At 45.9% G+C, this 24,536-nt stretch overlaps 2 protein-coding genes across 6 annotated transcripts in view; one reads left to right on the forward strand and one right to left on the reverse strand.

Annotated features, from left to right (window-relative positions):
- CD5 (CD5 molecule) overlaps window positions 1-6,422 on the forward strand; it is a 27,975-nt gene extending 21,553 nt beyond the window's left edge. Inside the window, exons 6-11 of one of the 2 annotated variants that reach the window (XM_090032227.1) lie at window positions 183-467; window positions 1,477-1,608; window positions 2,564-2,617; window positions 3,689-3,811; window positions 4,282-4,381; window positions 4,577-6,422. In XM_090032227.1, coding sequence (XP_089888353.1) covers window positions 183-467; window positions 1,477-1,608; window positions 2,564-2,617; window positions 3,689-3,811; window positions 4,282-4,367 — 680 coding nt within the window. In that variant the 3' untranslated portion in view covers window positions 4,368-4,381; window positions 4,577-6,422. The remainder of the gene's footprint in view (window positions 1-182; window positions 468-1,476; window positions 1,609-2,563; window positions 2,618-3,688; window positions 3,812-4,281; window positions 4,382-4,576) is intronic. The other variant, XM_090032228.1, reaches the window with a different exon arrangement.
- VPS37C (VPS37C subunit of ESCRT-I) lies at window positions 219-18,674 on the reverse strand. 4 transcript variants are annotated; one of them, XM_090032230.1, is made up of 7 exons: window positions 17,163-18,674; window positions 11,866-11,980; window positions 11,597-11,768; window positions 11,032-11,114; window positions 4,506-4,605; window positions 3,796-4,075; window positions 219-356 (listed from the first exon to the last, which is right to left on the reverse strand). In XM_090032230.1, exons 2-5 carry the CDS (start codon window positions 11,956-11,958, stop codon window positions 4,558-4,560), a joined length of 396 nt encoding a protein of 131 aa, XP_089888356.1. In that variant the 5' UTR covers window positions 11,959-11,980; window positions 17,163-18,674; the 3' UTR covers window positions 219-356; window positions 3,796-4,075; window positions 4,506-4,557. The 4 variants fall into 4 exon arrangements, with proteins under 4 accessions (XP_089888356.1, XP_089888357.1, XP_089888358.1 ...); XM_090032231.1 differs by having other exon boundaries at window positions 288-423; XM_090032232.1 differs by lacking the exon at window positions 219-356 and adding an exon at window positions 394-423 and having other exon boundaries at window positions 4,016-4,075.
- Between the last annotated feature and the right edge of the window lie 5,862 nt (window positions 18,675-24,536).

Consider the following 24,536-nt stretch of genomic DNA (forward strand, 5'->3'; position numbering starts at 1 on the left):
CTTTTGCTAATATGCATTAAAATAGGCCAATGTACCTTTTTCTAGTACCCCACAATGGAGTTACTAAATTTAATGTGATTAGCAAAAGTGTGACACCCACTGAATCACACTGCTTTTAGAAAGAATCATTCAGAAATCAGCCCACCATAAGGTCTTACCGGTCCTTGTTGTCCTTTTTTCAGGCTCCCAGCCAAAGGCAATGGAAAGGCTTGTAGATGGCCAGAGCCCCTGTGATGGGAACATCGAGGTCTTCCATGAGGGGAAGTGGCAAGTCCTTTGCGATAAGAGTGAACACAGGCAACGTAGAGGAGAACAGATCTGCAAGGAGCTGCAGTGTGGGAACCTCTCCTCCAGTGCTGAAGTCAAGAACCAAAAAGTAGAGGGAGTACACTGTCAGAAGGGGAGCTTCCACCTGTGTCACGCCTTCCAAAGAAAGACCAAGAACTGCTTCAGAACCAGAATCGTGTGTAAGCCCACAGATAGCCAAACGTTTTAGAACAGCACTTGCTGCTTTCCATCAGAAAACAGGATTTTGACTAGGGATGTAAATATCATTTTAAAAATTACCTATTTAAACTCTTCTAATTATGTCAGCTAACTGTTTAACCAATAAAGCATATCTACAGAATAGCCAGCTCTGCTTGCCACAGGGTGAGACACATACAGGCAGCAAGCAGATCTCCTTCTGCCAGCCATTGTGTCCTGTCCTACCTCTCCTTCCCTGCCTCTCCTCCTCCAGGAAGAAGGCTAGCTCAGCTCAGGTCCACCACCTCTTCCCTGCACCCCAGCCACAGCACTTTGATTTATGCAGCGTGAACTGCTGGTGGAAGGGGCAGGCAGTGTGCAAAAGTGGGCTACGCTGCCTCAGGGAAGGGTAATCTGGAAAAGCAGTGCCAGTAAACCACACGGTAATTCATACAACATAGTCTGTTTTAAACATTAAACATAATGCATTAATGGTATAAATATAATTATAGTTTAACTATTTAACATTTCACATCCCTAGTTCTGACTTGGTGGTCAGGCTGTCCACAGGGGTCGAACACATGGTACCAGGATCTACTACCTCTTATGTAAAAACGGGCCACTTCAGTTGGCCTGGAAGCCGCAGCACACTAAACCCTTTCTATGGCCCAGCTACTCAAAAGGGATAAAAACCCACAGGTACTTAAGGGACTGAGGAGATGGAGAGCAGAAATTTGACTGAGCCACAATGAACTTTTGCAAATGGGTGCCGGCGGGATCTGGATAGATGGCGCAGGTTGGAGATGTTAGTTGAGTGGATGCTGGGGTAAAGACTAGAAGCTGGAAAAAGACTTGGCATGTGGATAGAGATAGGGAGTTTGGGGCCAGGTGTAGAAGAGGTTGGAGTTTGAGCTGGATTCTGTCCTCCTGCAGTGGATTGACTTCCTCTATACACTGCTGTTTGTCTGGAAACAATGAGAATCGACAGTAACTCCATCTCCTTTTCCTCAGGCCAGGATTTCAAGCCAGTTTCAGTTGGCGTGGGAGCAGGAACCATCATGAGCATCCTGCTGGCTCTGGTCCTCTTTGTAGTCTTCCTGATCATCTGTGGACCCCTCATCTACAAGAAACTAGTAAAGAAATGTAAGTAACAAACTGTCCCTGTGGCTGTGAGATCCAAGAGCCTGTTTACCTTACATCTGAGCCCACCTAACAGCTTCAGCCTCAGTTTCTACTGTGATCTCATTTTATCTTGCCCATTTTCTCCTGTTCTCTCATGCTTTCTTCCTCCTACAATGCCACTCTTTTCCCCTTTCATTTCCTCCTGTCTGCCTCTTTCCCACTCCCTCACTTTTGGGCTGGTCACTTCAAGGGCAGTGGTAGCTGATGCTTTGCTGTTAGATAACAGAAGCTTTGCACAGTGTCTCCTTTGAGGATTCAGGAAATGCACACCCACTTCTCCTACTGACCCCTTGCAGCAGTTCCTGGCAGCCATGGCTTTGTATTTCGGAAGAATTTGTAGCTGGTCCTTTCTCTTTTCTTCAGTGGCACCACAAGCAATTATTGCTAATTACGTAAGCCCATATGGTGCAGGCAGAATAAGAAAGGAATCAGAGGGGAAGACCTGTTGTCTTGGGCAGTGCCATGCACAGCAGTGTCCTGCTGTTGAGAGGATTAACCAGTGAAAAGATGCAAAGAACCAGGCAGGCTCTGTTCTGCAAACTCTCTCCAGCACCTGATGCATCTAATCAGGAGGCAACAGAGGGCTTGGTTGGTGTGGCACATGTGCCTGTGCATCAGGAACACTGGGCATATAACAGAACAAAGGGAAATAGAGGTTGAAGACTTCTCGAGAGAGAGAAATCTGTCAGGCCATGAAAAGGTCTCCCAAGGGAATTTTGCTGGTTTCAGTCATTCGAAATCAAATGGACAAAGCACTAGAAGAAAATACATAGTAGGGTCAGTCCTGGGACACAATGACCTGCTGGGCCTTCCCTGAAACGCCACAGTGTCTGGGCTTCCATGGCGTGTTTACAACATGATAGACAGACCTGTGTCCATTTAACTCCAGTGTTTCTCTCCACCTTTCTCCTTGCAGTCTCCAAGAAACAGCAGCGCCAATGGATTGGACCAACTGGATTAAACCAAAATGGTAAGCAGAAAGCACAGGCCTGAGGCAAGGGGAAGCCGGTCATTTCCGTCCCCCCCTCGCCCTCTCCAGCTTCCTTCGAAGAGAGTAGCTGTGGTACTGCGGTCAGTTTGATCTCAAGTGCACGGGGCATTATGACTTCTGCTCTCTGTCCCAGAATGGCTATTTGCAGCCTGATGGTTATAGGAAGTGGTTTACAACCTGTTACCGCTTCAGAGGCTGAGGTTTCCCTTCAGCCCTACCATCCCATCACCTTCATTCAGGTGGTGTCACTGACTACAGGGTGAAAAAGCAGCCCAGGCACAAGATGCATCTGAGGTTGAGAGTAAGCCTGAGGCCTCAAGAATGACAGAGCTCTGGGCCAAAAGATGTTTTTGAAGTCACCCTTCAAAAGGCTGCTGGGCTCCCAGAGCGCTCTAATGACTGGATAACCAAAAGCCATTCACCAGCCCCTGAAACAGCCACCTCTGGAATGGAAAGCAGGAGCATGACACAACAGGTTGTAGAAGGGGCTGGGAAAGATGATCTCTCTGCTTGTAACTGCAGGGGTCTGGGCAAGAAGAATGCTGCTCCCCAAATAAAATGGTGTAGGAATTTTAGTGGCTCCATATGATGTTTTATAATTCAACCAAAAGATGGCAATTCCAGCCTAACGAACACGCCTCATGCTTTCATCCAGAGGGAGGTATGCCCCCTACTGATCATTTCCTATTTGGCTATATTACCTCCATGCTGGGGTGTGGGATGTGTACTGAGTCACTACTATCACTTCCTGTGGAGCCATAACCCACCCAGGACCATGCTGAGTCACTGGCTCACTATTGACTCAGATAGGAAAGTTGAGTTGCAAGTACTATTTTCAGTGGTACAGAGCAGCTCGCTACCACGTTATGGGCTGGGTGCAATTCTTACTAACCCCACTATTGATTCACAAAGGCTGGCCTGTTTATATATAGGTAGTGGTAGAGGTGGCTGACATATAAGGGTGAGGAGTTTATTCCATGCTTTGGGATGGTTGAAAGTGTTTTGTTTGTGGTAGAGTGATTAACGCTTCTCCATTTTGCTGCCATCTAGTGTCGTTCCATCGCAATAGCACTGTCACCCTCCGGCCGAGGGCTGAAGGTCCAAGAGCACAGGGGGAAGAAAATGACTATTCTCATACTCCCAAGAAAAATTCCTACCTTTCAGCCTATCCAGGTAAGAAACTAACTGGGCTTGGCCCAGCCAAGGAAACACAACCACAGTGAATGGTGGAGAAGAGGACCCCAACAGGTGAAGTGGCTGTCCACTGAAGGAAGGTGGTCACACCTGCTTTGCAACAATAGACTAGATAACCCAGACAGCAGAGTAGGGATCTGTCTATAGAGCAATTCTTTATCCAGGTGATCTGTTTCCACTGACATGCTGTGCAGCCTCAGGCAGGTCAGTTAACTTCCCTGGGCATCCTTCCGTTTCTTCCATCTGTAAAGGTGGAATAACTAAAGTTATAAGATTGGATAAAAAACACCCCATCACAAGACGTAGCTATTACCTACTATGATTTTGTATGACCAGATGTGCTGGGGTTGGGAAGCCCCGGTATACAGTCCTATACGGTGGGCACTCTGCCCCTGGTGGGCAACACAGCATTTTGTGTAGCAACAAGTGACAGTTTCTTTCTTCTGTAGCTCTGGAAGGAGCAATCCGATCTTCCAACCCTCCAGACAACTCCTCTGACAGTGACTATGACTTGCACTCAGCTCGGAGAGTATAACCCCCTTCTGAGAGGTAAGCTGTTCCCTTGCCCACATGCTCTATCCCCAGATGGGGGCAATCCCTGATCCCATTATTGTGTAATCCAAGGGTGAGAAGTGAGACACATCACAGAGGCTTAGCCAATTGCTGTATTCACCTTTTTCTGACTTTCTTGAGCTCTGGCAAAATATCGAGTGATTTTCTGTCATTCATTTTCTTGCCCTGTAGACAGAGGCAGGATCCAGCATATGGAAAAACTGAGAGAAGAGAAGAACAATACCTGAAATAATTCTGCACTCATCACCTTGGAAATATTTCCATGTTACTACATGCAAATATAATGGCTTTTGCTACACTCACAGAGGCAAAAGATGAGGGAATCTATATGGCCCCCCGTGTCACCCCCATTTTCCTAGATGGGGCAAGGAGAATCAAGATACCTACTACTTCCCAGGTAGCCTTTAGCAAGTCACTTAGACCCAGCATTTCAACAGTGACCTCAGATGTTACATGTCTGTTTTTGGGTGCCCAGGTGAAGACCCCTGCAGCCTGGCTTTCAGCCACGTTGCTTAGTCACAGTGCCAGCTGAAGCAAATGTGCCCTGTAGTCGCTGAGTACTTCTCAAAATCAGGTCTGTGCAGCTCCTGCTAGCCATTCAGAATGTGAGGCATTCAGGAACAATGGATACCTGTTTAAAAATGGGTCATACAGTTCTTTTCAGATTTTACTACTCCACCATCATCATGATATCTGAACACCTTCCTGTGACACATTTATCTAGCATCCATTGCTTAAAGTTTTGTTTCCTTTTTCCATACTGGCATACATATGTATGTATTTTAAGCTGATGTACTTAAAGGCAAGCAGGTAGATAAAGGAGCTGGGTATTCCACTTGAGTTGGAAAGCAGTACTGTTCCCTGAAAGAATGATTTGCTTAGACTCTGTGTTTCCCCATCCCTAAAATAAGGATAATACATCCATCGCGCTGGAGTTATGAGGCTAAATGTGTTAAAGTCTGTGAGGTACAGATACCAGGATGATGATCATTATGGAAAAAAATTATAAATAAATGGTCTACTGTGTTACTTAGGAAGCTGCAATGATGAATGTTGGCTGTGTTTGTCACTCTGTAGATGTCTGTCTGGTTGAAGAAGCCCGGGAGTGTGTTTATCCTGTGGTAATGTGCATAAACGGAGCTTGAGTGAACATGTGTGGGGGAGAGGAGACAGGTTTGTAAAGACGCAAGTAAGACTGAGATATAGCAGCTATATGTTGAGAGTGGCAAGGAGATAATATTCAAATACACAAATGTGACTGAGATATTTAATAAGCAATAATAACAGCTGAAATAAAATATTTTCCTAGTAGTTATGTTTCCTTTTTTCAACTCATAAGTAGAGTGCCTAAGTGCAGAACAGGATTGACACAGCTCTATGAAAAATGGAGAAAGTGTAGCTTTCTGGTAAAGCATGACACTGAGATTCAGGATATCTGGCTTCAAGTTCAGGACTCTTCTGATTTATGGAATCACAGTCTCCTTATAACTAGGTTACCTCATCTCTAAAATGAAGATAACAATACTTCTCTTGTCTATATATGCAGTCTTTCTTGCCTTGCCCATCTCCAGTGTTGATGGAGGCATTTAGACCACACCGCAAAGTAGCTTACTCATAAGACGGTTCTGAAGCCACTATAAAAAGGGTATTGTTGAGTGCCATGCTTATTTCTCTTATTTCATATCTTTCCTAGAGATATCTTTTTTACAAATTCAGTTCTCAGGGCAGAAACATGTTTTAATATTACTAATCTAAAAGAGTGTTACTCAATTTGGATACCACTGTGATGAGTACAACACAAGGTCCCAGAAAGATAAAATATGTTATTTGCTTAAGAGCCTCTCTTGAGTTCCTATTGCAACACACTTCAATGCCTGCACCAGAGTGGTGCTACTGAAGATACACTGATACCCTGCAGAATTTTTTTTTAATGTAAAAACTCTTTTTTTTAGAGATGCTTCTGCTTCTTTCATCCCTCTGATTAAATGAACCTTTGTGTGAAAAAACAGAGTTAATGCAAGCAGACTTTTTAAAGTCATAATCCCTACCTGGTAACACCAGTAAATGTCTATAATGACCATATCACAAGCAGGATTTTGATATCATATGCAGAATTAATGGCAATAACCAGATATTCTCTTCTCACAATGATGAAATAAAGAATCCCCACTTTGTTAAATAGAAATTGTTTTAAACACAAGAGACAAGTACGTGCTATATTTGACACTTCTTTCCAGAAGTTAAAGAAACAGTGAGCAATGGGGAAATATATGGAGAACTTTTTCTGTCTGGAAATTTTCATGAACAGAAAGAAAAAACTTTTCAATACCAAAATCAGATCATATCCTGCAGCATAGCAGCAATGGAACAGAACAGCTTGTGCTTCCGATGGAACAAACCAAACACCACAGAGGTGATGGGAGCCAAGTGTGTGTGTATAAGGCAACATTTCCACAATAGCAAGTGATTTATGCACTCCTTCAAGCTGAAGAAGAGACTCAGTTCAGGTCAGGTGTGAGATTCGCAAAACAGGAATTGAAATTTAGAGGATAAAACTAATTTAAACAGAGAAGGGAATACTATTATCATCAGAACAAGTCACTCACAAAGATACAGGCAGCGAGGAGACTGTAATTAAGGGGAAATAAAGGAAAGAAATTACAGCACAGCAAAGGGGAGGATAACCGTGATGATACTGAAGGATGGGAAAGAGGATTGCACAAATGGGCCCCCTGGGCAGGATGCAAACCAAAGGGTAGGAAGGATGATAAAGAGAACAAGGTTGTGCAAGATGGGTTATGTGAGAGGTTTTATTGACATGGTCAAGGGGAAAGTAAATGTAAAGATGCTGAGTTGACAAAAACATGATCAATAAAAATATCAACCATACGCCATTTCATTTCCCAAAACAATCACAGCTGTGACCCCACATGCAATTCATCAAGTTTTATTACCATAATTACTCACAAATATGGAACTGTGTCCATCAAATTCCAAGAGCATTCAACCTGGTCTAGTCCATTAGTAATCTATCTTTATAAATAACTTACAGGCACCCAAGCAGAATTTGGTAGATAAAGTGCTAAGCAAAGAAAAACCCATTTACATTAAGAATCTTTCAGTTTCTCTGTTGGTGCCCAGTGTTTCCTCAGGTCAATATTGAAGGCAAAGGGGTGTGAGGAATACTGGATTCTTCTTTATCCAGTCTGTGCTCCCTTTCCTGCAGTTCACTACCAATGAAAAAAAGGGATAATGCAGGAAATCTTTTGTATCTTGGTGTTTTACTGAATCCTATCAAAGGCTGATTGGAACAAATGGATAACAGTATTGTGTTCCAATATTTCCCACACTGTCTCTCACCCCGTTCTCATTAAGAAACTTGAGGGCGGTGGTGTAGACACCCACACAGTCAAACGGGTCGCCAACTGGCTGGAGGGCCGCACCCAGAGGGTGGTAGTGGATGGGTCCTTCTCAACCTGGAAGGACGTGGGCAGTGGGGTTCCACAGGGCTCGGTCCTTGGGCCTGAGCTGTTCAACATCTTCATCAGTGATTTGGACGAGGGGGTAAAAAGCACCCTGTTCAAATTTGCTGATGACACTAAGATGTGGGGGGACATGGGCACACTGGAAGGATGCAACAGGCTGCAATCAGACCTAGACAGGTTACAGGGGTGGGCGGACGAGAATAGGATGGGTTTCAACACAGACACGTGCAAGGTGATGCACCTTGGGAGGAACAACCGGCACCATACCTACAGGTTAGGAAACTCCCCTCTTGTCAGCACGGAGGCGGAAAAGGATCTGGGGGTCATCATTGACTCCAAGATGAACATGGGCCAGCAGTGTGGAGAGGCAGTTAGGAAGGCCAGCTGCACCCTGTCATGCATCCACAGATGCATCTTGAGCAGGTCCAAAGAGGTGATCCTCCCCCTCTATGCGGCACTGGTCAGACCGCAGCTGGAGTATTGCATACAGTTCTGGGCGCCACACTTCAAGAGGGATGTGGACAGCATGGAGAGGGTCCAGAGGAGGGCCACTCGTATGATCAGGGGACAACAGGGCAGGCCCTATGAGGAGAGGCTATGGGACCTGAACCTGTTCAGCCTCCAAAAGAGAAGGCTGAGGGGGGATCTAGTGGCCTGTTATAAACTAGTCAGGGGGGATCAGCAGGCATTGCGGGAGTCACTGTTCCCCCAAGCACCGCCAGGAGTGACCAGGAATAATGGTCACGAGCTGGCAGAGGGTAGGTTCAGGTTAGATATCGGGAGGCACTACTTCACGGTCAGGGCGGCTAGGGTCTGGAACCAACTTCCAAGAGAAGCGGTGCTGGCTTCTACCCTGGGGGTGTTTAAGAGGAGGTTAGATGCACATCTTGCTGGGGTCATTTGACCCCAGTATTCTTTCCTGCCATGGCAGGGGGTTGGACTTGATGATCTGCTCAGGTCCCTTCCGACCCTAGAAACTACTGAAACAAAAAAGGAGCAATCACCCAGTTTTCCATAGGTGAAGGAACACGCTGCCTTATCTCCAAATTAACAGCTGCTCCAGAGGTATCATGCCATCCTGGTTCATTTCCAAGGCAGAAACAGTATTCAACATGTTACATTTCCAGAGATATTTCAGGGCCCTCCTGTTCTGTATGCAATAATCCACATCCCACAGTGGTGTGCTAAGAATGCTTCATACACTATGCAAAAGAAGCCAGTACTAGAGAGGCCTTCCCCTATTAATAGGCCAAGCACAGCTGAATCAGATGAGCATAGTAAGCTCTGGAGATCCCTTTGTTTTACACAAACCTGGTAACATCCAATACAGTAAGACAGATGGAGACAATAACAAGGAAAACTTAGTCCTGCACTGGGTTGGGAGTAGCTTGAGTGGAATTAGATTTGGAGTTATGTTACATTGACATAAAAATCCTGGGTCACATTAAGGCCTGACCTGCCACAACAGGCTAGCTAATGGCTTCTCATTGACAAAGATAAATTATGTATCAGTTTATGAGCCTGGATGGCACTGCTGTTCTATTTTCCAGGAAAGGGCCCTGGGAACAAATGAGGGTTTCATGTCAGAAATACTGTCAGAGATTCTCACTCTGTATCTCACGCACCTGTGTAAAACTTTAGAATTTCTCTGCTATATATTTCTATATATAGAAAATTATACACACAGGTAGAAAAAGTTCTCTCACACATACACACACAAGCATAAAGTATGCAGGGTCAGGTCCTCAGCTGGTACAAATCAGTGCATGTTTTACTCACTTAAACCCTCTGAGAATCTGGCCCACTGTATATTATAACATGGCTTGGATTGACTCATCAATATATGGCCATTAAAGACAGCGAGCAGTCATCACATGCTGGTTTTCATTTCATTAGCCAAAACCTAAAAAAATGCAGCCTGTGGATGAAGTTATGGTGTCTCTGCCTTATACCTCATGCCTAATGCAGAGATGAGATCAGAAATACACCTTCCTATGCATATAAAACTCACACATACAGGTCTGACATTCACAGCTCTTTCTTCTTGGGCCTGTTTCTCAGCAAGGACCAATTTCTTTGTTTGTGACACAGAAGAGGATGACAAAGCCAACTCTCCTCAAGTCCTGATTAGTATCCACGCCAAGCAGGGTGTTGAGGGTGTGAAGGTGGTGGGTACCCAAAGGAAGGGTTTGGACCTGCAAGATATTGAGGCTGGGAGGAAATTGGGAAAGCAGGTAATGGTGGCTGGTTTGGGTATGGGCACTGTGGTCTCCCTCCTGATGGAAAATATGGAGACTGCGACTCAGGGTACCCTGATCCAGCCTGAGGTTGATGGAATACTGGAGTAGGGGGTGGACCTCTGGATGGAGACCAAGAATATCCTGGGACTGAAGAGGAGTCTCCTGTCTGAGGCCTAGAATATCCTGGTGCTGAGTCTCCAGGCTGAGGTGGTGGGTATCCAGAAACTGGAGGTGGTTTATAGGGAAATGTAGGCTGGGCACTTGGCTGACAGGAGCTGACAAGTCCCACTGAAACTGGTGCTTTAGGGAAAGGAGCAGGAGGGAAAGCTCCATGAGCTGTTGGGCCTATAGGCATGCATGGGGTTGGACTATAAGGTAAAGGGAAAGATGGTGCTCCTGATGGGAAGGGTAGTGGCTGCTGCTGGTTTTCAGGCACAGAAGTTACACAAGGAGGCTGCTGCTGGTTGAACTGAGAGTCTCTGGATGGCGGCTGTGAAGTTTCTGACTTCTTCAATATCTCCTGAAGTTTTTCCACTCTGACACGGCGCATGTGTGATAACTTCCTCATGGAGGAAAACTGCTCAAGAAATGTCTCCAGTGGCACTTCACCCGCCAGGAACTTCTCGGCCACAGACTGGAACACAAGACACTCTTGAAACCTGTGCTACCTTTTCCAATCTTCTCCCCCAACCCAAATTTAGACCCGATGTCCTCAGCCATGGCTTAGATCACATAGGAAACTATTAAACTAGACAACAACAAATGAAGTACAATCCCACTCTTTTGGACAATGGTGTCAATTTATGGGGAAGCTCCCTAGCGTAGGGGTCAGGTGCGGGAAGGTGATTTCAGGATTTCAAGGGACTGCCACACGTCCACTATATTTAATTCTTAAGCTCACCTCAGACTCCTCTTCGATTTTCTGGCTCTCCACCTGGAGAAGATCTAATAAAGTCTGAGGCTGCATTGTTGCTGAGAATTTATCTGGGAAGAAATGGAAGCAATGGTTACAAAGTGACATACAGAACTAGGCAAGATCACTACTTTTTTTCACTTTCTTCAAAAATGGTACCTGTCATCTGTCCCCAGGCTCTCGACTTAACTCAAGACACATACAAGATAGAGAAGTAGAAACTATGTTACCTTCCCACATGATTCTGTTCAATCCCTTCCCTTCCTGGTGGGAACCTTCCCTAACTCAGAACATATAACCTGGAAACCCAAGGCTATCACTGTGTTCCACCCTTTTGACAAAGCACCACCTCTGGTCCAGCCAGGACACAAACAAGGAGGAGGAGAAGACAGATTAAAATACACCCTCCCTCTGCCGACTTATCTTTCCCAGAGAGCTCCTCGATCTGATCAGTACACCCAGCCCCGATGAGAAGCAAAACAATAGAAAGATGCCTTGATTATAGCCTGTTGGGCCACACAGAGATGCATGCAAATCTGAAAAAAAAACATACCCAGTTGTGCCTTTTTTTCTTGGCACCTTTCAGTCAGCTTCTGAAGTTCTTGATATCTGTCGGAAAGGTTTGCACGTCCAGTCTCCAAGGGCTGCTGGAACTCCAGATTCTGCTCTGCCAAGCTCCGGTTTGTGGCAAGGGCCATCTCCCTTTCCAGTTGAAGTTCCTGGACCTGAGAGAGGAGACCCAAGCCCACAGCTTATGCATGGTGCTACCTCCCAACTGCATTCACACACATTTCCTGCTCCAACAGGCATATCAGTGTGTACCTCATGTGACTCCAATGCCAGACGCTCTGTCTCCTCTGAATTCTCCTGCAGCGCCTGGAGCTCTTCCACAGACCGATCCCTTAGCGACTCCATTCTCTCTGAGGAATGTAACCTCCTAAAGATGGAGACAGGAAGTAGGCAAATATAAGGTTCCCAAAGCTAGCAGCAAAGAGACCACAACAAAGTAATATTGATTGATCCCGTATCAGGCTTAAAAGAGCTGGCTTTACTAAACTGCCAGATGGTTACGGGGATTCAGTCATACTTCAGACAACCAAATACAGATGGAGAGAGGACAAAGTGAAAAGCAAAACAGGTGCATCTAACCACTTGTCTTTTGGCAACAATCTTCAGAAACAATACATGGAAGGAGATTACTTTTCTATGTCAGGACAAAAGCATTTCTAAGCAGGAGAAAACACCCTTCTCCTGCATACCAAACTCCATAATCCTGCCTTTCAGACAGCTGACTGTCTGTTTACTTCAGGATACTGCTGTAGTGAAGAAGGTTTGGCAAGCTGGATTGCTGCATGCACTTTTGGGGGCTCTACTGCATAGGCAGGCTCTACTGTAAACAATTTTTGTAAATAGTTCCCTGAGTAGGATGTCTAGCTGCCCTTTTTACCCCAGTGGCAGATGGCAACTGGGCCCGGAGACTGCCTTCTGACTGGTTCCACATTACATGTTTCATTGGATTGAGTGAGTACTCCCCCTAAGTTAAGACTATAGTTTTGTAACTGTAATATATGTGATTGACTGGGCTTGAAGAGAATGACTATTGAACAGAATGGCTGGAGACATTTCCTCTAGCATCTCTAAACCAATAAATGGTGGGTGCCAAGGAAGGTATGGCACAGGGGATAGATTACTTTAGAGATATCCAGTTTAGCACTCTCCCTCTATAGTATCAACTTCTGCCGTTGTCAGACAGGACTATTTGTTATGCCATAGGAAAGCCTGGCCTTATGCCCACAAGGAAACACTATAAGCCCCGCTTAAAAAGGGAGAACTCTGAAGACATAACTAAATATGTGGGAGAGATAAAAAAAAAAAAACAGGGAAGGGAATAAGATCACAGGTCAATAACAAGGGAGCTGAAAGGACACATTGAGCAGAGCACACTGGCCAGCACCTACTGCTCCCTGAACAAGCCAAGGAAGGCTATAGACTCCATCCTGTAGAACTCTACCCAGAGATGTGAGCGAAGGAGTGAAAGGAAGACAGCTCCACACTCACCCAGGTTCCCCACAGCCAGAAACTCCTTCCTGGTCTGGTAGATGGTATGGAATCAAACAAAATGGATGCCTTAAACTTTAGTCAAGCTAAACTGCAAGTTGTAAAATGACCATGACAGTTAAGTGAGAAATTGCTGGCTCTGCATGTTAGAGCAAAGACAGAAAGAAATATTTGTTCTTTGTATTCCCAAGTGTTCTACCCCCCCCCCGCAGCCTTGAGATAGCAGAGAAGTATGTGTCTATTAGTTTTGAGGTAACAGGGAGTGCGTGTTTGTTATCCTTGACTGTAGCTCTAAGAAAATTTACTATGCAATCACAACCTGTGTAAAGGCTGTTTTGAAAGTATATATACTAGGTCATTCTGCTTGAAGAAGGAGTTCTCCCTAGAGTGCTTAGTGAATCCATGTTGCTTTGAGCTCTCTCCTACAGCTGTAGCTCTGAATAAAAGCTTCAACTGACCTGACCCTAAAATCTACACGTGTTTTTCCACGACAATGGCCAGCTTGGCAAGAGCCAGAAGGAGACTGACCAGGAGGTCCCAGGGCTTGATGAGGCCATGGACAGGGAGGGAGTGCATGAAAGAAAAGGTGTGGGGAGCACTGCAGCCAGAACCTCAGTGGGAGGTTCTGGAGCAGGCAGAAAAGGGGCTGCAACCTGGGACACTTGAGGCAGGTTTGCATCAGTCTCCCTCTGTTGGCAGAAGGGCCATATGTCAGAGGTGTCCATAAAGCAGGAGCTGCCAGCTGAGGTCCCTGGTGGCTTGTGGGATCAGGGTGGAGTACAGACTTTTCCACAAAGGACCCTCATCCTACCCTTGCTGAGGGTGTCTTATTATCTGGTATCTGAGCAAGACATGAGGAAGAGATGATGAAGCATGAGGAGCATAAGCATGTAGAGCTGGCAGTGATGGGCTGTTTGAAGGCAGACCTGTTTGGTATCCCCCAATTTGCTGAGATCGTGCAGTGGGTAGCACCATGGAGCCTGCTGAGGCAATGGCCCCATGACAAGCTCTGGAGGGCTGGAGATCCTTTTTCCTGACACCTGTTTAGTACTCTGGCTTTGTAAAAATCTAATATATCATATCTCTAATTGGCTAGCATTGGGATAATACATGAATTGGCAGAAGCACTCTCTTCTATTCCTGCCATCTGGAACAGCCTTTCTATATCTTTCTGCCTTGACTCTCCAACTCTATAAATCAAGTTTCACAATATGCAGTTTCTTCCTACTTATGCTGTAGCTAAGTTTCTTTCATCTTTTGCTACTGCCTTTATGAATGAAGGCTGTCATATAGTTTTTTCTATGTAAGGAGCTTGATTCAACACTGACAACTTTCTAAATAAAGATTGATACCACTGAAGTCAGGGCATAGTGCATTTGCAGCTCTGTTTTCCATCACTCATTCCATATTCTCTCTGGTTATCTTGTACCTTTTGGCAATTCTTAGGTATGAAGGTCACACTTTGTCAGACAGATACTATATATAATACCTGTGAGCAGAATAAAAATGAAACAGGAAAGAAGAGAGTGATACATTCTAAAGTGGGACAAAAGACACACACCAAAAAGATAACTAATGTGGATTTAAACCAAATCCTAACTGCTGCTGGCTCTTCTACCTCTGATACAAGTGAAATATCTCATAGATATGGCACTGAGGATGTTGCATTGGCCTCTGCAAACAGCATATTAGGTCAAGCCAAAGTTCATAATTGCCCTCCACCTAGGGCACAGCCAAATCCATCTGTTAATCACCATGCTAAACCGGAAGACAAATCCCACCAACTCACTCCCAGCTTTCACCATACTGCTGATTCTGCAATAAACTCACGGTTCTCTTTTTACCCTATAAGGTAGGCTCACAAAATGAACACTGGGAATTGAGGTAGCTTGAAATACAATCTCTAATGTAAAGGAAGCAATTCCAATAACCCGGCTACTCTAACATCAGGATAGTCTTGAGAGGATGTTCACTGGTGCAAGTGACTTCTAAGAAGCCTAGATCCAGCAGCTTATAGAGCATGGTGCGTAGGGCACATATTCACTGAAGCTTTATTGGTTTTTTATATTATTTGTTGACTGATGAGAATCACTCAGTAGTAACAGTGGCACCACCAAGGAGATCAGGGGCTTCTTGTGCAGGCAGACCCACAAAGAATATTGGCATGGAACATGCATATACAGGCAACAGTATCCACATTGACATGGGTCACATACAAGCCAGGTCTTCAATGGTACTAAGTGAACTGGCACAAGTCACCCACTCATGGGCACAGGCAACTGGCAGGGGAGGCACAGGGGGGCATGTGCCACCCTGAGATTGGCCCCTGACTCAGCACAGCTCAGGATGGGGCAGTTTTTTTGCTGTGTGGGCTGGCAGTGTATTGCCATGACGCAGAAGTATAGAAGTGGATATGGGGCTGTTAGCCCCCACCCACCCCCCGATTCAGGAAACACCAGTCACCTCTGCTCATGCTGGCACAATTCACTGCATGGCAACAACTGTGAGTCTTAATTTAGAGGTGGTATTAGTTCTGTTAGGCCAGGACAGGGAAAAGTCCGGTATGCAGGCCAGATTGGGCCCATAGAGGACTCCATTTCCCAGCAGCCCCTGCCCACGACACTGCAGTCAGCTTCCCCGCAGACTGAAGGTGGGGCAGTGCAGGGCCAAGGTTTCCATGGAGACTGGCCCCAGCAGCACTGGCACGGTGCACACCTGATCAGGGATCTGCTCCAGGGCCAGGATCTTGCAGCAGTGACAGCATAGTCCAGAGCCGGGGCAGAGCTGCAATCTGTTGCCCACATGCCAGGGATGCGCAAGCAATGGATCACAGCTCTGTCCTGGCTTCAAACAATGCTGTCATGGCCACAAGATCCCAGCCCCAGTCTGGGAGCAGCTCCCCACCCAGCCAGGCACTTTGCCAGCGCTGCTGGGGCCAGTCTACTTGGAAACCCTGGCACCATGCTATCATGGTGCTGCCCCTCCTGGGGAAAGCAGCTCCAGCAACACAAGCAGGGGCTGCTGGGAAATGGAGTCTGACCGCCTGCCAGATCAGCCATAATACTCACCCGTGTTAGCCTTAGACACTCACCAGGGGCAGCAGTGACAAAATTTCCCACGCAAGGGGACAACAGTGGCAAAATGCACCCACATTTGCAGGCCCTGGATATCAGCGAACACTGGGGGTGCAACACTGCCCAATTTACCCAGATTAGTTTGTGACAGATATATATGCGCAAGTACCCTAGATGGGGACAGCACTAACCACACCAGCACAAGTCACCCACACTGCCTGCTGTTGGCACGAATAACCCGCAGGAACTGTGTTGGCCACTCAGACACCAGTCACCCACCCACAGGACAGCTCTTCGTGGACCGCCAAACATCAGCCCAAAAGGGGCAGCACAGGGCGCACTGACACATGACCCACACTCTCCAACACTGTGACTCAATATAAGCCTGTCCAAGTCAGAGTTTCTCAACCTGTGGGTGGTGACCCAAAAGTGGGTTGCAAGAATATATAAAAGGGTCAGGAACAAACTTTAAAACTGGTTTTTCCTTTAAAGGAGAAAAACAAGGGAAACTGCGGGGGGGGGGGCCGGGACAGGCTGGCAGAGTCCCAGCTTGCCAGGGGCTGCTTGGGGTCCCCCTGTCCCACACACTGGCGGGGGGCAGTGGGCCAGGAGTAAGGGAAACTGGGCCTGGACTGGCCATCAATGTTTACAAATGGGTCCTGGTTCAAAAAAGGTTGAAAACCGCTGGTCTAGGAGGCATTCCTGGGTGGCTGTTCACGCTGCTCCCGCTCTCCTACAACTACATTGGCAGGAGTCGCCCTGGGGCCCTCAGCATGGGGGAGGGGGAGGGGCAGAGAGCGTGGGGGAGGGGTGGCGGGGTCAGCGCAGGGCACGCCAAGAGCTTCTCGCTTTCCGCCCCGCGCCCAAGCCCCAGGAAAGGGCGGGAATGGTCCGGCCCGGCCCCCTCCCTCCTTTTCTCGCGAGACTCCGCGCGAGAAGGGGTTAAACGATAAGGGCTCAATAATCAAAAAAACACCCGAAACTCACCCCCGCAGCAGCTCCGCACTCCACCCCACGCTTCCGGCTTCCGGTCCCCGGCCGGAAGCGTGGCTGTACCATTATGTGGGAGATGGGGATGGAGGAGAGGGGAAGGAAGCGGGAATGATGCTGAGGCTCAGGATGACACCTGCCAGCAGTCTCTGGGGAGCGGGGAGCGGCAGCTCAGCCGCGCCGGAACGAGGCTGGGGCGCGGGCGCAGGCGCTTGAAGACTTGCTGCCAAACGGAGTGCGCATGCGCGGAGCGGTGGCTGTCCCGGTGTTGTGCAGGCCCTGCCTGTGCGCTCGTCGGGGGGGCGGAGGGGCGAGAGGCGCCATGGACTCCTGCCCGGCAGGCGAGGTCGCCACGCCGGGCCCCTGTCATGTAGTTACGTGCTGTGTTGCAGCCCCTTCTCGACCTGGGCCTGGCTGTCTGCCCCCGTCATTACGCGCAGGCGAGAGGCTGTATGTGTCCCTGGAGGAGTGACGTTGCTGTGTCATCCTAGGCCCTGCCGGTTGTAGGGCAGGTGTATGAGCGCGGAGGCACGCGAGGCATGTAACGCTTTAGTTGTGAATGGGCCCAGATTCTCCTCAGCCTTTTCCCCCCCCTGCTCCCTCGATGTCCTTTTGTCTGTGGCCGTGCTGAACCGCTGACATCCTTTCCCTGATTTCTAGGCTGTAAGCACTGGGAACCCAAACTGCCCCAGTCTGCAGTTGCAACTTCTGTAATTGGCTGTTGACATGGCTTATCCATTACCAATCTCCGTTTGGTATGATGGGCTCTGCTGATAGTTGGCAGCCCCCCTTCCCTGGACTGCCTTTGGCATAATTGATTCAACCTGTAATTGAGTCTTAATGGATTCCTTCCGTAGCTGTGCCATGTTATTAATCTGTGCTGCAGGTCATGATTGATGTATAGCAGCAGTTCGTAACCTTTTTGAATGCAAAGTACCCCTCCATAACTTTTGTGACTTGAATGACATCTGAGTTTAAAAATGTAAGTTAGATTACTTCCTTGCAGAAAGACCAGGCAGTCAGGGTGAGAGTTTGGCTAGTCAGTGACAAGCCTGCGCTTATCCACTTACCTCTTTACGCTTTCATGCCTTGTGGCACCCTTCAAAGGATCTGCCTACCCTAGGGTATCTCAGTGAAAATAGCAGTTCTGTCATTTTCATTAATATCGACGGCTTGTGAATACTGATGACTGTCAGGCTGAGGGCTGTCTCTTCCCTCTGTTTACTACCAGTAAATACATGGCATGCTTCCTGTCCCTTATGCAAGGAGCTGAGAAGACTGAGATTCATGAGGGACTCTCACAACATTTGGGATGGGCAGCCTACATTGGGCCAACTCTACATTGACTCAGGCTGTCCTCCATCAGCTTCGCTCTGTACAACAGCACCTTTCCCTGCCCTTCCTGGAGCACAGCCAGAGAGTAGGGAGCATGAAAGGCCATAACAGGAGACTGGAAAAGAACTAATCTTCATTGGAGATAAGATAGATCAAAAAGGAAAGAGTTTAGCAATGCAATGGCAGGAAATCAAGGAGGTAAACACAGTTCAAACTCAAACCTAGTATGTCATAAACAAATTGTAGTGACGTGTCGGAGCATAAGAAGAAACTTCAGCTGCTTATCTTATTAGGAGTCTGGGTAACCAAAGAGGAGGAATTGGAAATTCTCATTAATAAACAGAAATGTTTTTATAATAGCCTTCCTGGAACATGGTGGGATGATATGAATGATTAGAGTGTTACAGTCACTTGTTGCATCTGGGTTAGGAAGAGTTAAGGGGATATGGCCTGCTACCTTAAAAAAAAAAAACACTTCAAGAAGGAAATGGAGAAGATTGAGAGAGTCCAAAGGAAGGCCACGCATATGGTTAGAGGTATGGAGAGCAGGCTATACAATGAGAGGCTGAGAGACCTGGGATGTTCAGTCTGGAGAAGAGAAGACTCAGAGGGGACTTGGTGGCAGCCTATAAGTATATAAGGGGCCCACATCAGGAACTGGGAAAACATCTCTTCACCAGGGTTCATCCACATTAGGACTAACAGTCATAAATTGCTAGAAGATTGCTTTAGGTTAGAAATAAGGAAAAACTTGTTTTAACGTGAGTGTCCAGGGTCTGGAATCGACTCCCCCCAAAGGTGGTATAATCTCCTACTCTGGATATCACACCTTGCTGGGGTTATCTGATCCCAGCAGTCTTTCCTCCCCAAGTGTAGGGAGGCTGGACATGATGATCTCGAGAGGTTTCTTCTAAAGCCTAGCATCTATGAATCTATAAATGGCTTTTTAGCAGAGAAAGGCAATACAAAAACCAATGACTGGGACCTGAAATGAAATCAACTCAAATTAGAAGGTGCAGATATTTTTAACAGTGAATGTGATAAACCACTGGAATGAACTCACAAGGGGAAGGTAGGTAGTGGTGGTGCATATCTTCAGGTCAAGATTGAGTGTCTTTCTGAAATATATGCATTACTCAGACACAAAATATAGGATCAATGCAGGGGTACCTGGATGAAATCTCATGGTTTATCATTTACAGTAGTATTGGATCAGCCATAAATTCTCTGACTCTATGATCAGAGGTTTGTGCAGCTGCAGCAAACAGTGGTGGCTGCAATCGGCAAATACAGACAAGGCCATTATTTATTTATTGCTTAGATTTATATCCTGCCCTATCCAAAAGGCTCAGCGGATACTGAGTCCTCTGTTACAGTCAATGGACAAATAACTCACAGATAGGATTCCCCAAACCTGAGACCTCCAATTTCGCCCTAACCCCATACTACCACTTTCCTGCCTATACCCTTTTGCCACTATTTCTCAAAAGCTGGATGATGACCTCCCAGCTAGCATCTTCCATTAGACCAGCCTCCTCACAGCATTTCTTGTTGGGTTTTTTTAAAGACGTCCCAGAGTAGAGATTCCCTGTAAAGCTAGATTACCCTAAAAAGTTGTTTTGTGCTGACTGACTTGTCAGGCTTCTATGCACACCTCTAGGCTCTACACATGCAATTAATGCTATTTGGCTTTACTGCACAGAAGACTAATTTGTGCAGTAAGCGCCTGCACGTCTAGATGGTGATGCTTTAAAGCGTCTTGTGTAGGCACGACCATTATACAGTACAGCCAACTTCAACTGGACTTTTTCCTGGCAACTCCAGTTCTATCATCAATGAGAGTAATCAGCAAGAAAGTTCACTTTTGAGGCAAAGGGCTTCAGGCAAAGTGTCCATGAGGAAAATGTATTTGGGAAGCAAAGATTTTTAAAAAGGGCTGATGTACATGGTGGTGTGATAGGAAAGAGGAGGGAAAATAAAGGAATGATGAGGATCTGAGTGTAGTGTTCTTTTCTCAATGGCAAGATGGCCCACAACTGGTTCCAAGGTCCCCTCCTCCCTCCTGGCAATAAAAAGAATAAGATGATAGTCACTGCAGACAGTGGATACAGATTTCTGCTGTATGACAAAAATATGTATAATCTTCAGTCTATATGATGGGAGTCAGGAAATGTATTCTCAGAATAACTATTAGATCTTTATTATGCTGAGTTAGGAATTAGCTCTGGCAGAAATAAAGAAAATGGAGCCCTTGACTGTGTAGAAGTAATTGGCTTACTTGACTAGAAAAAAAACAGACAAAGACCAGAAGTGCTGATACTGCTTAATTCAAATGTTCTGAGATAAGGAATCCGCATTCCTGCATGCCTTGGGATAGCCCTATGCATAGATAGTTGTTTAAGTAAACGTTCTAAGTTTCTGTGTAATTTACTATTGTTTTGTTTCTCCAAGGTGTATTTTTTATCTCTTTCTCTGTCTTTAGTATAAATACGCTTGTAAACTTAGAGAGTCTGAGAAATCCTTTGAAACAGACAAGGGTGATTCCCCTTGCTGTGTGGAATTCTCCCTGTGATCACAGTATAGCCTTAAATAAAGAAAAGCTGGCTCTGTCAGTTCTGATTCAACCACAGCGCGAAGTTTGATTTCTTCCACAACTGTCAGTCTCCAAGGAAAGTTTTGTTATCTTGTGTTCTGCTATTCCTTCCAGATTACTGTGGAAACAAATGTTACTGTGAAAAAACTCAGAGCTTAAAATACTCCATCTTGCTCCATGCACCAGACCCAGCAACACTAAAAATTTGCATCAGGGCTGTTTGACTTCAGCCTGGGGCCACACACTGCAGGCCACGTGCCATGGGGGGGGCTGCATGATGCCCAGGCTTCTTGGGATCCCTTCCATGTAGGCAGTGCAAGGCCCCTCTTGCTAACACATGGGCAACATAAGCACCTTCTTCACTGCTGCCAAAGCCCTCCAGTGTTGTGCAGGTAACCTGTCCCTGCCTGTCACCCTACCAGCAGTGTGAGCCCCTACTTTATTGCTGCACAAGCAGCTAGAACCAATCTGGCATGCCAGCACCTGCTGCTGGTACCATCCAAGCAGCATGAGTATGCCCTCCCACCACCAGTGGGAAGTCACCCACCATGGCCACCGCAGCAGCAGGAACAATGGGGAGAGTGGTCGCCTGTGGGCCAGATGTGCCTTGCAGGTCACCAGTTGGACAGCCCTGATTTACACTGAGGGTGTATAACGGAGTGCAAACTGCTGGACAGGCATTTAGCTATTACAAATGTACTGTGATCCATGGATCTGTTACCTGGGAAAGGCATGTTTGTCTCTATAAGAAACAAGTCATCATGTGAGACCACTGACCATTATATAACATGAGGTCACATACATGTGGGCAGTTACCACATTAACTTATCACTCAGAGCCTGAATTATTTGTGGTATAGCTGATAATCAGGTCAAAGCAATGTTAGTTCAAAAAATTAACTTGACTTCCCAAAGCACAGAGCATGTTTTCAAGACCAGTGAAAACTGCTTTATAAATGACTGGAGGACTGAACCTCATCTAATTATGTACTCCTAGGATAAAGACAGATTGCAAGAATAAACATGGTACCAGATCTGTCATCTGTGAAAAAAGAGACAATCATAATGCAAAGGTATCCAGAACAGTGATGTGGTGTCACTCAGACATTGAAAGCCATCATTTTGAGAGAAAAAATGTCATTTTCAGTTACTGACAAAGTAATTAAAAAATCCTACTGTATTCAAACAATGCTTAGCATTGTTAGACTATCACAATGGCTTCACTAGAATCCCCAGTTCAGAGACTCATGAGAAAGAATGCAAATATCTAACAGCTTCTTGATGCAAAACAATTAGTTTTGAAACAGTGACAGAAGAGCTAGAAAAATAAAACAAGCAGAATGGTAACATGGCAGACTGCCTCTCACATTGCAATACGGGCAAATATCATGTTCCAAAAAGAAAGCAAGTTAAGTCTCATAGGAGGCAAAGCAACATCTGTTATTTAAATGTCATCCAGGATGCTGCTGGCTGGACAAAAACAACACACCTTCATCCTATTGCTCAGAATGAGAAACATCAGAAGCAGCAAATACAGGTGCTAAAGTGCAGCTCTACCTCAGTAGCTAAACCGGCCACAGCAAAAAGAAGTTAGTGTAAAAATTGGTAACGAGAACAAAAATATCTAAGATCAGTATCGCCAACCCAAGGATTTTTTTTGTACTGACAAATGTTTTACACGATGTAAATGTAGCCCTTTTGCCAGGCCCTGCATGCTAGTAAGAGAGGCTGGATTCATGTTTACAGATTTAATAGCAATGTTCTAAATCTGACTTGAGGCCCAACCCAGAAACCTAGGAAAATGAATTCCTCCCCCCCATGCCTGTCTTGCCCTGTGCCTCAGACTGCCAAGGGTTGAGCAGTCCTGCCTACTTTGGAAGTGAACAGCCATTACGCGCAGGCAATGGTGATAGGGTACAGTGGCAGCATATGGATGGTGGGGGGGAGTTATATAGGGCACTTGTCCATGTTGTGCTTTTCTTGTGTCCATGTGACAAAAATCATCATTAAGTTAGCTAAATCTCATCTGCAGATCCATGTTGTCAGCTGACTTTATCACTTTAGGGTTTTTTATCATGAGCATTTAAATCACCGCTGACGTTTTATTTTTAGCTCCTGAATTTCTTCCACAAGAGTCTTTTTATTGTATTAAATTTTCAACACGTATCTGATTTATGGCCGAAAATGGGATTCTCCCTGCTTTCGAACAATTTCACCACCAGGTGCCACTTGGGTTCACTCTTAAATCCATGAAAATCCATGGAATTTCTCTTGCAATGATTCAACAAGACACCAGGTGCTAATCTGGCAAATGTTTATTGGTTATTTCAGATTGTAATGAAAAATACAATTGAAAAAAAAAAGGTCCCTGTTTTCTCATGTACTTCACTTCTGGCTGGCCTTTTTCCCTCTGTCGCTTTCCCCACTGCCACTTATCAAAGCCAGCCAGCCCTGCAACTTTTTATCCTGCTCCTGCCAAGAATTTCAGGGGAATTAGGGGAAAATATGCTGCTCCTGCCAAGAAATTAGGGGAGGCTCCTAATAGCCACAAAGTCCTGATGAAGCACTCCCTGCAGAATGCCAGCCTGCACTTCTGGTCAGATACAAGGTAGCACTGCTCTGCTACATCTGTCCATCAGCATTCATATCCAGCCTCATTCTGACAAAGGATCTTCAATCAAGTTCATGGTTTCTTAGTTTTTTAGACAGTTTAATTACTTTTATGGACAAGCATTTTAAGTGTTTGTAAATTTATAAGTAGTTGTCAACCCTGTTCAAGATTTAGAAATAATTAGTCCCAATTTGGGTTGTGGTTTGTTGGGTGGCGGTGGGTGTTTTTTTTAAGCAGAGAGTTGAACTAGAGACTAGATGACCTCCTGAGGTCCCTTCCACATCTAATTTTCTGTCAAGTCATTGGAACAGATTCCTAGGTCTTCAGTGTTAACAAGTTTGCCAGTGAGATGGTGGATATAATGCAAACAGCATCACTCAGACAAAAAACTGAAGGGAAGGAAATACTTCTTTCTCTTGGTGAATTCAGTGATAGAGAACATTCCCAGCACCCAGAAGTCCTTTAGCCCCCTGTTTCCCCAGCCTGCTCCAGCACTGATGTGGAAGGCTAGTCTTTAAAGATGAAAGGGAAAGGGACTAGTCTTTATGACTGAATTGATCTTTAGCTTCTCTACAGGTAAAGGGATCAACTAGGTGCCAACTGTGATTAGTTAGTTATGCAATATGGGCCCCTTTCCCACCAGGTTCTTGGACTGAAGGACAATCCTTACCCACTCTTTCCACAAGTGTCCTGGGATTAGATGAAACCCAAGGGCATAAAGGTGGAAGATTCTCTGTGGAAACCCCATTGTTCTTGAACCAGCCGTTTCCCCAGCTTATGGCAAGATGGAAATTAATAAAATTAATATCTGAATGACTCCACTTCCTGTTCCT

This window comes from Crocodylus siamensis, chromosome 2, assembly GCF_052110815.1.
Source record: "Crocodylus siamensis isolate JL-2025a chromosome 2, ASM5211081v1, whole genome shotgun sequence".
In the NCBI taxonomy this organism is placed as follows: Eukaryota; Metazoa; Chordata; order Crocodylia; family Crocodylidae; genus Crocodylus; species Crocodylus siamensis.

Excerpts from the sequence above, each read along its gene's own strand:
- VPS37C (XM_090032229.1), bottom strand. The coding sequence starts at position 11,958 with ATGGAGTCGCTAAGGGATCGGTCTGTGGAAGAGCTCCAGGCGCTGCAG. Across the intron at positions 11,115-11,596 it reads AGAAAAAAAGGCACAACTGG|ATAAATTCTCAGCAACAATG; the intron begins GTATGTTTTTTT and ends ATTTCTTCCCAG. Across the intron at positions 10,765-11,031 it reads AAATCGAAGAGGAGTCTGAG|TCTGTGGCCGAGAAGTTCCT; the intron begins GTGAGCTTAAGA and ends CTTGTGTTCCAG.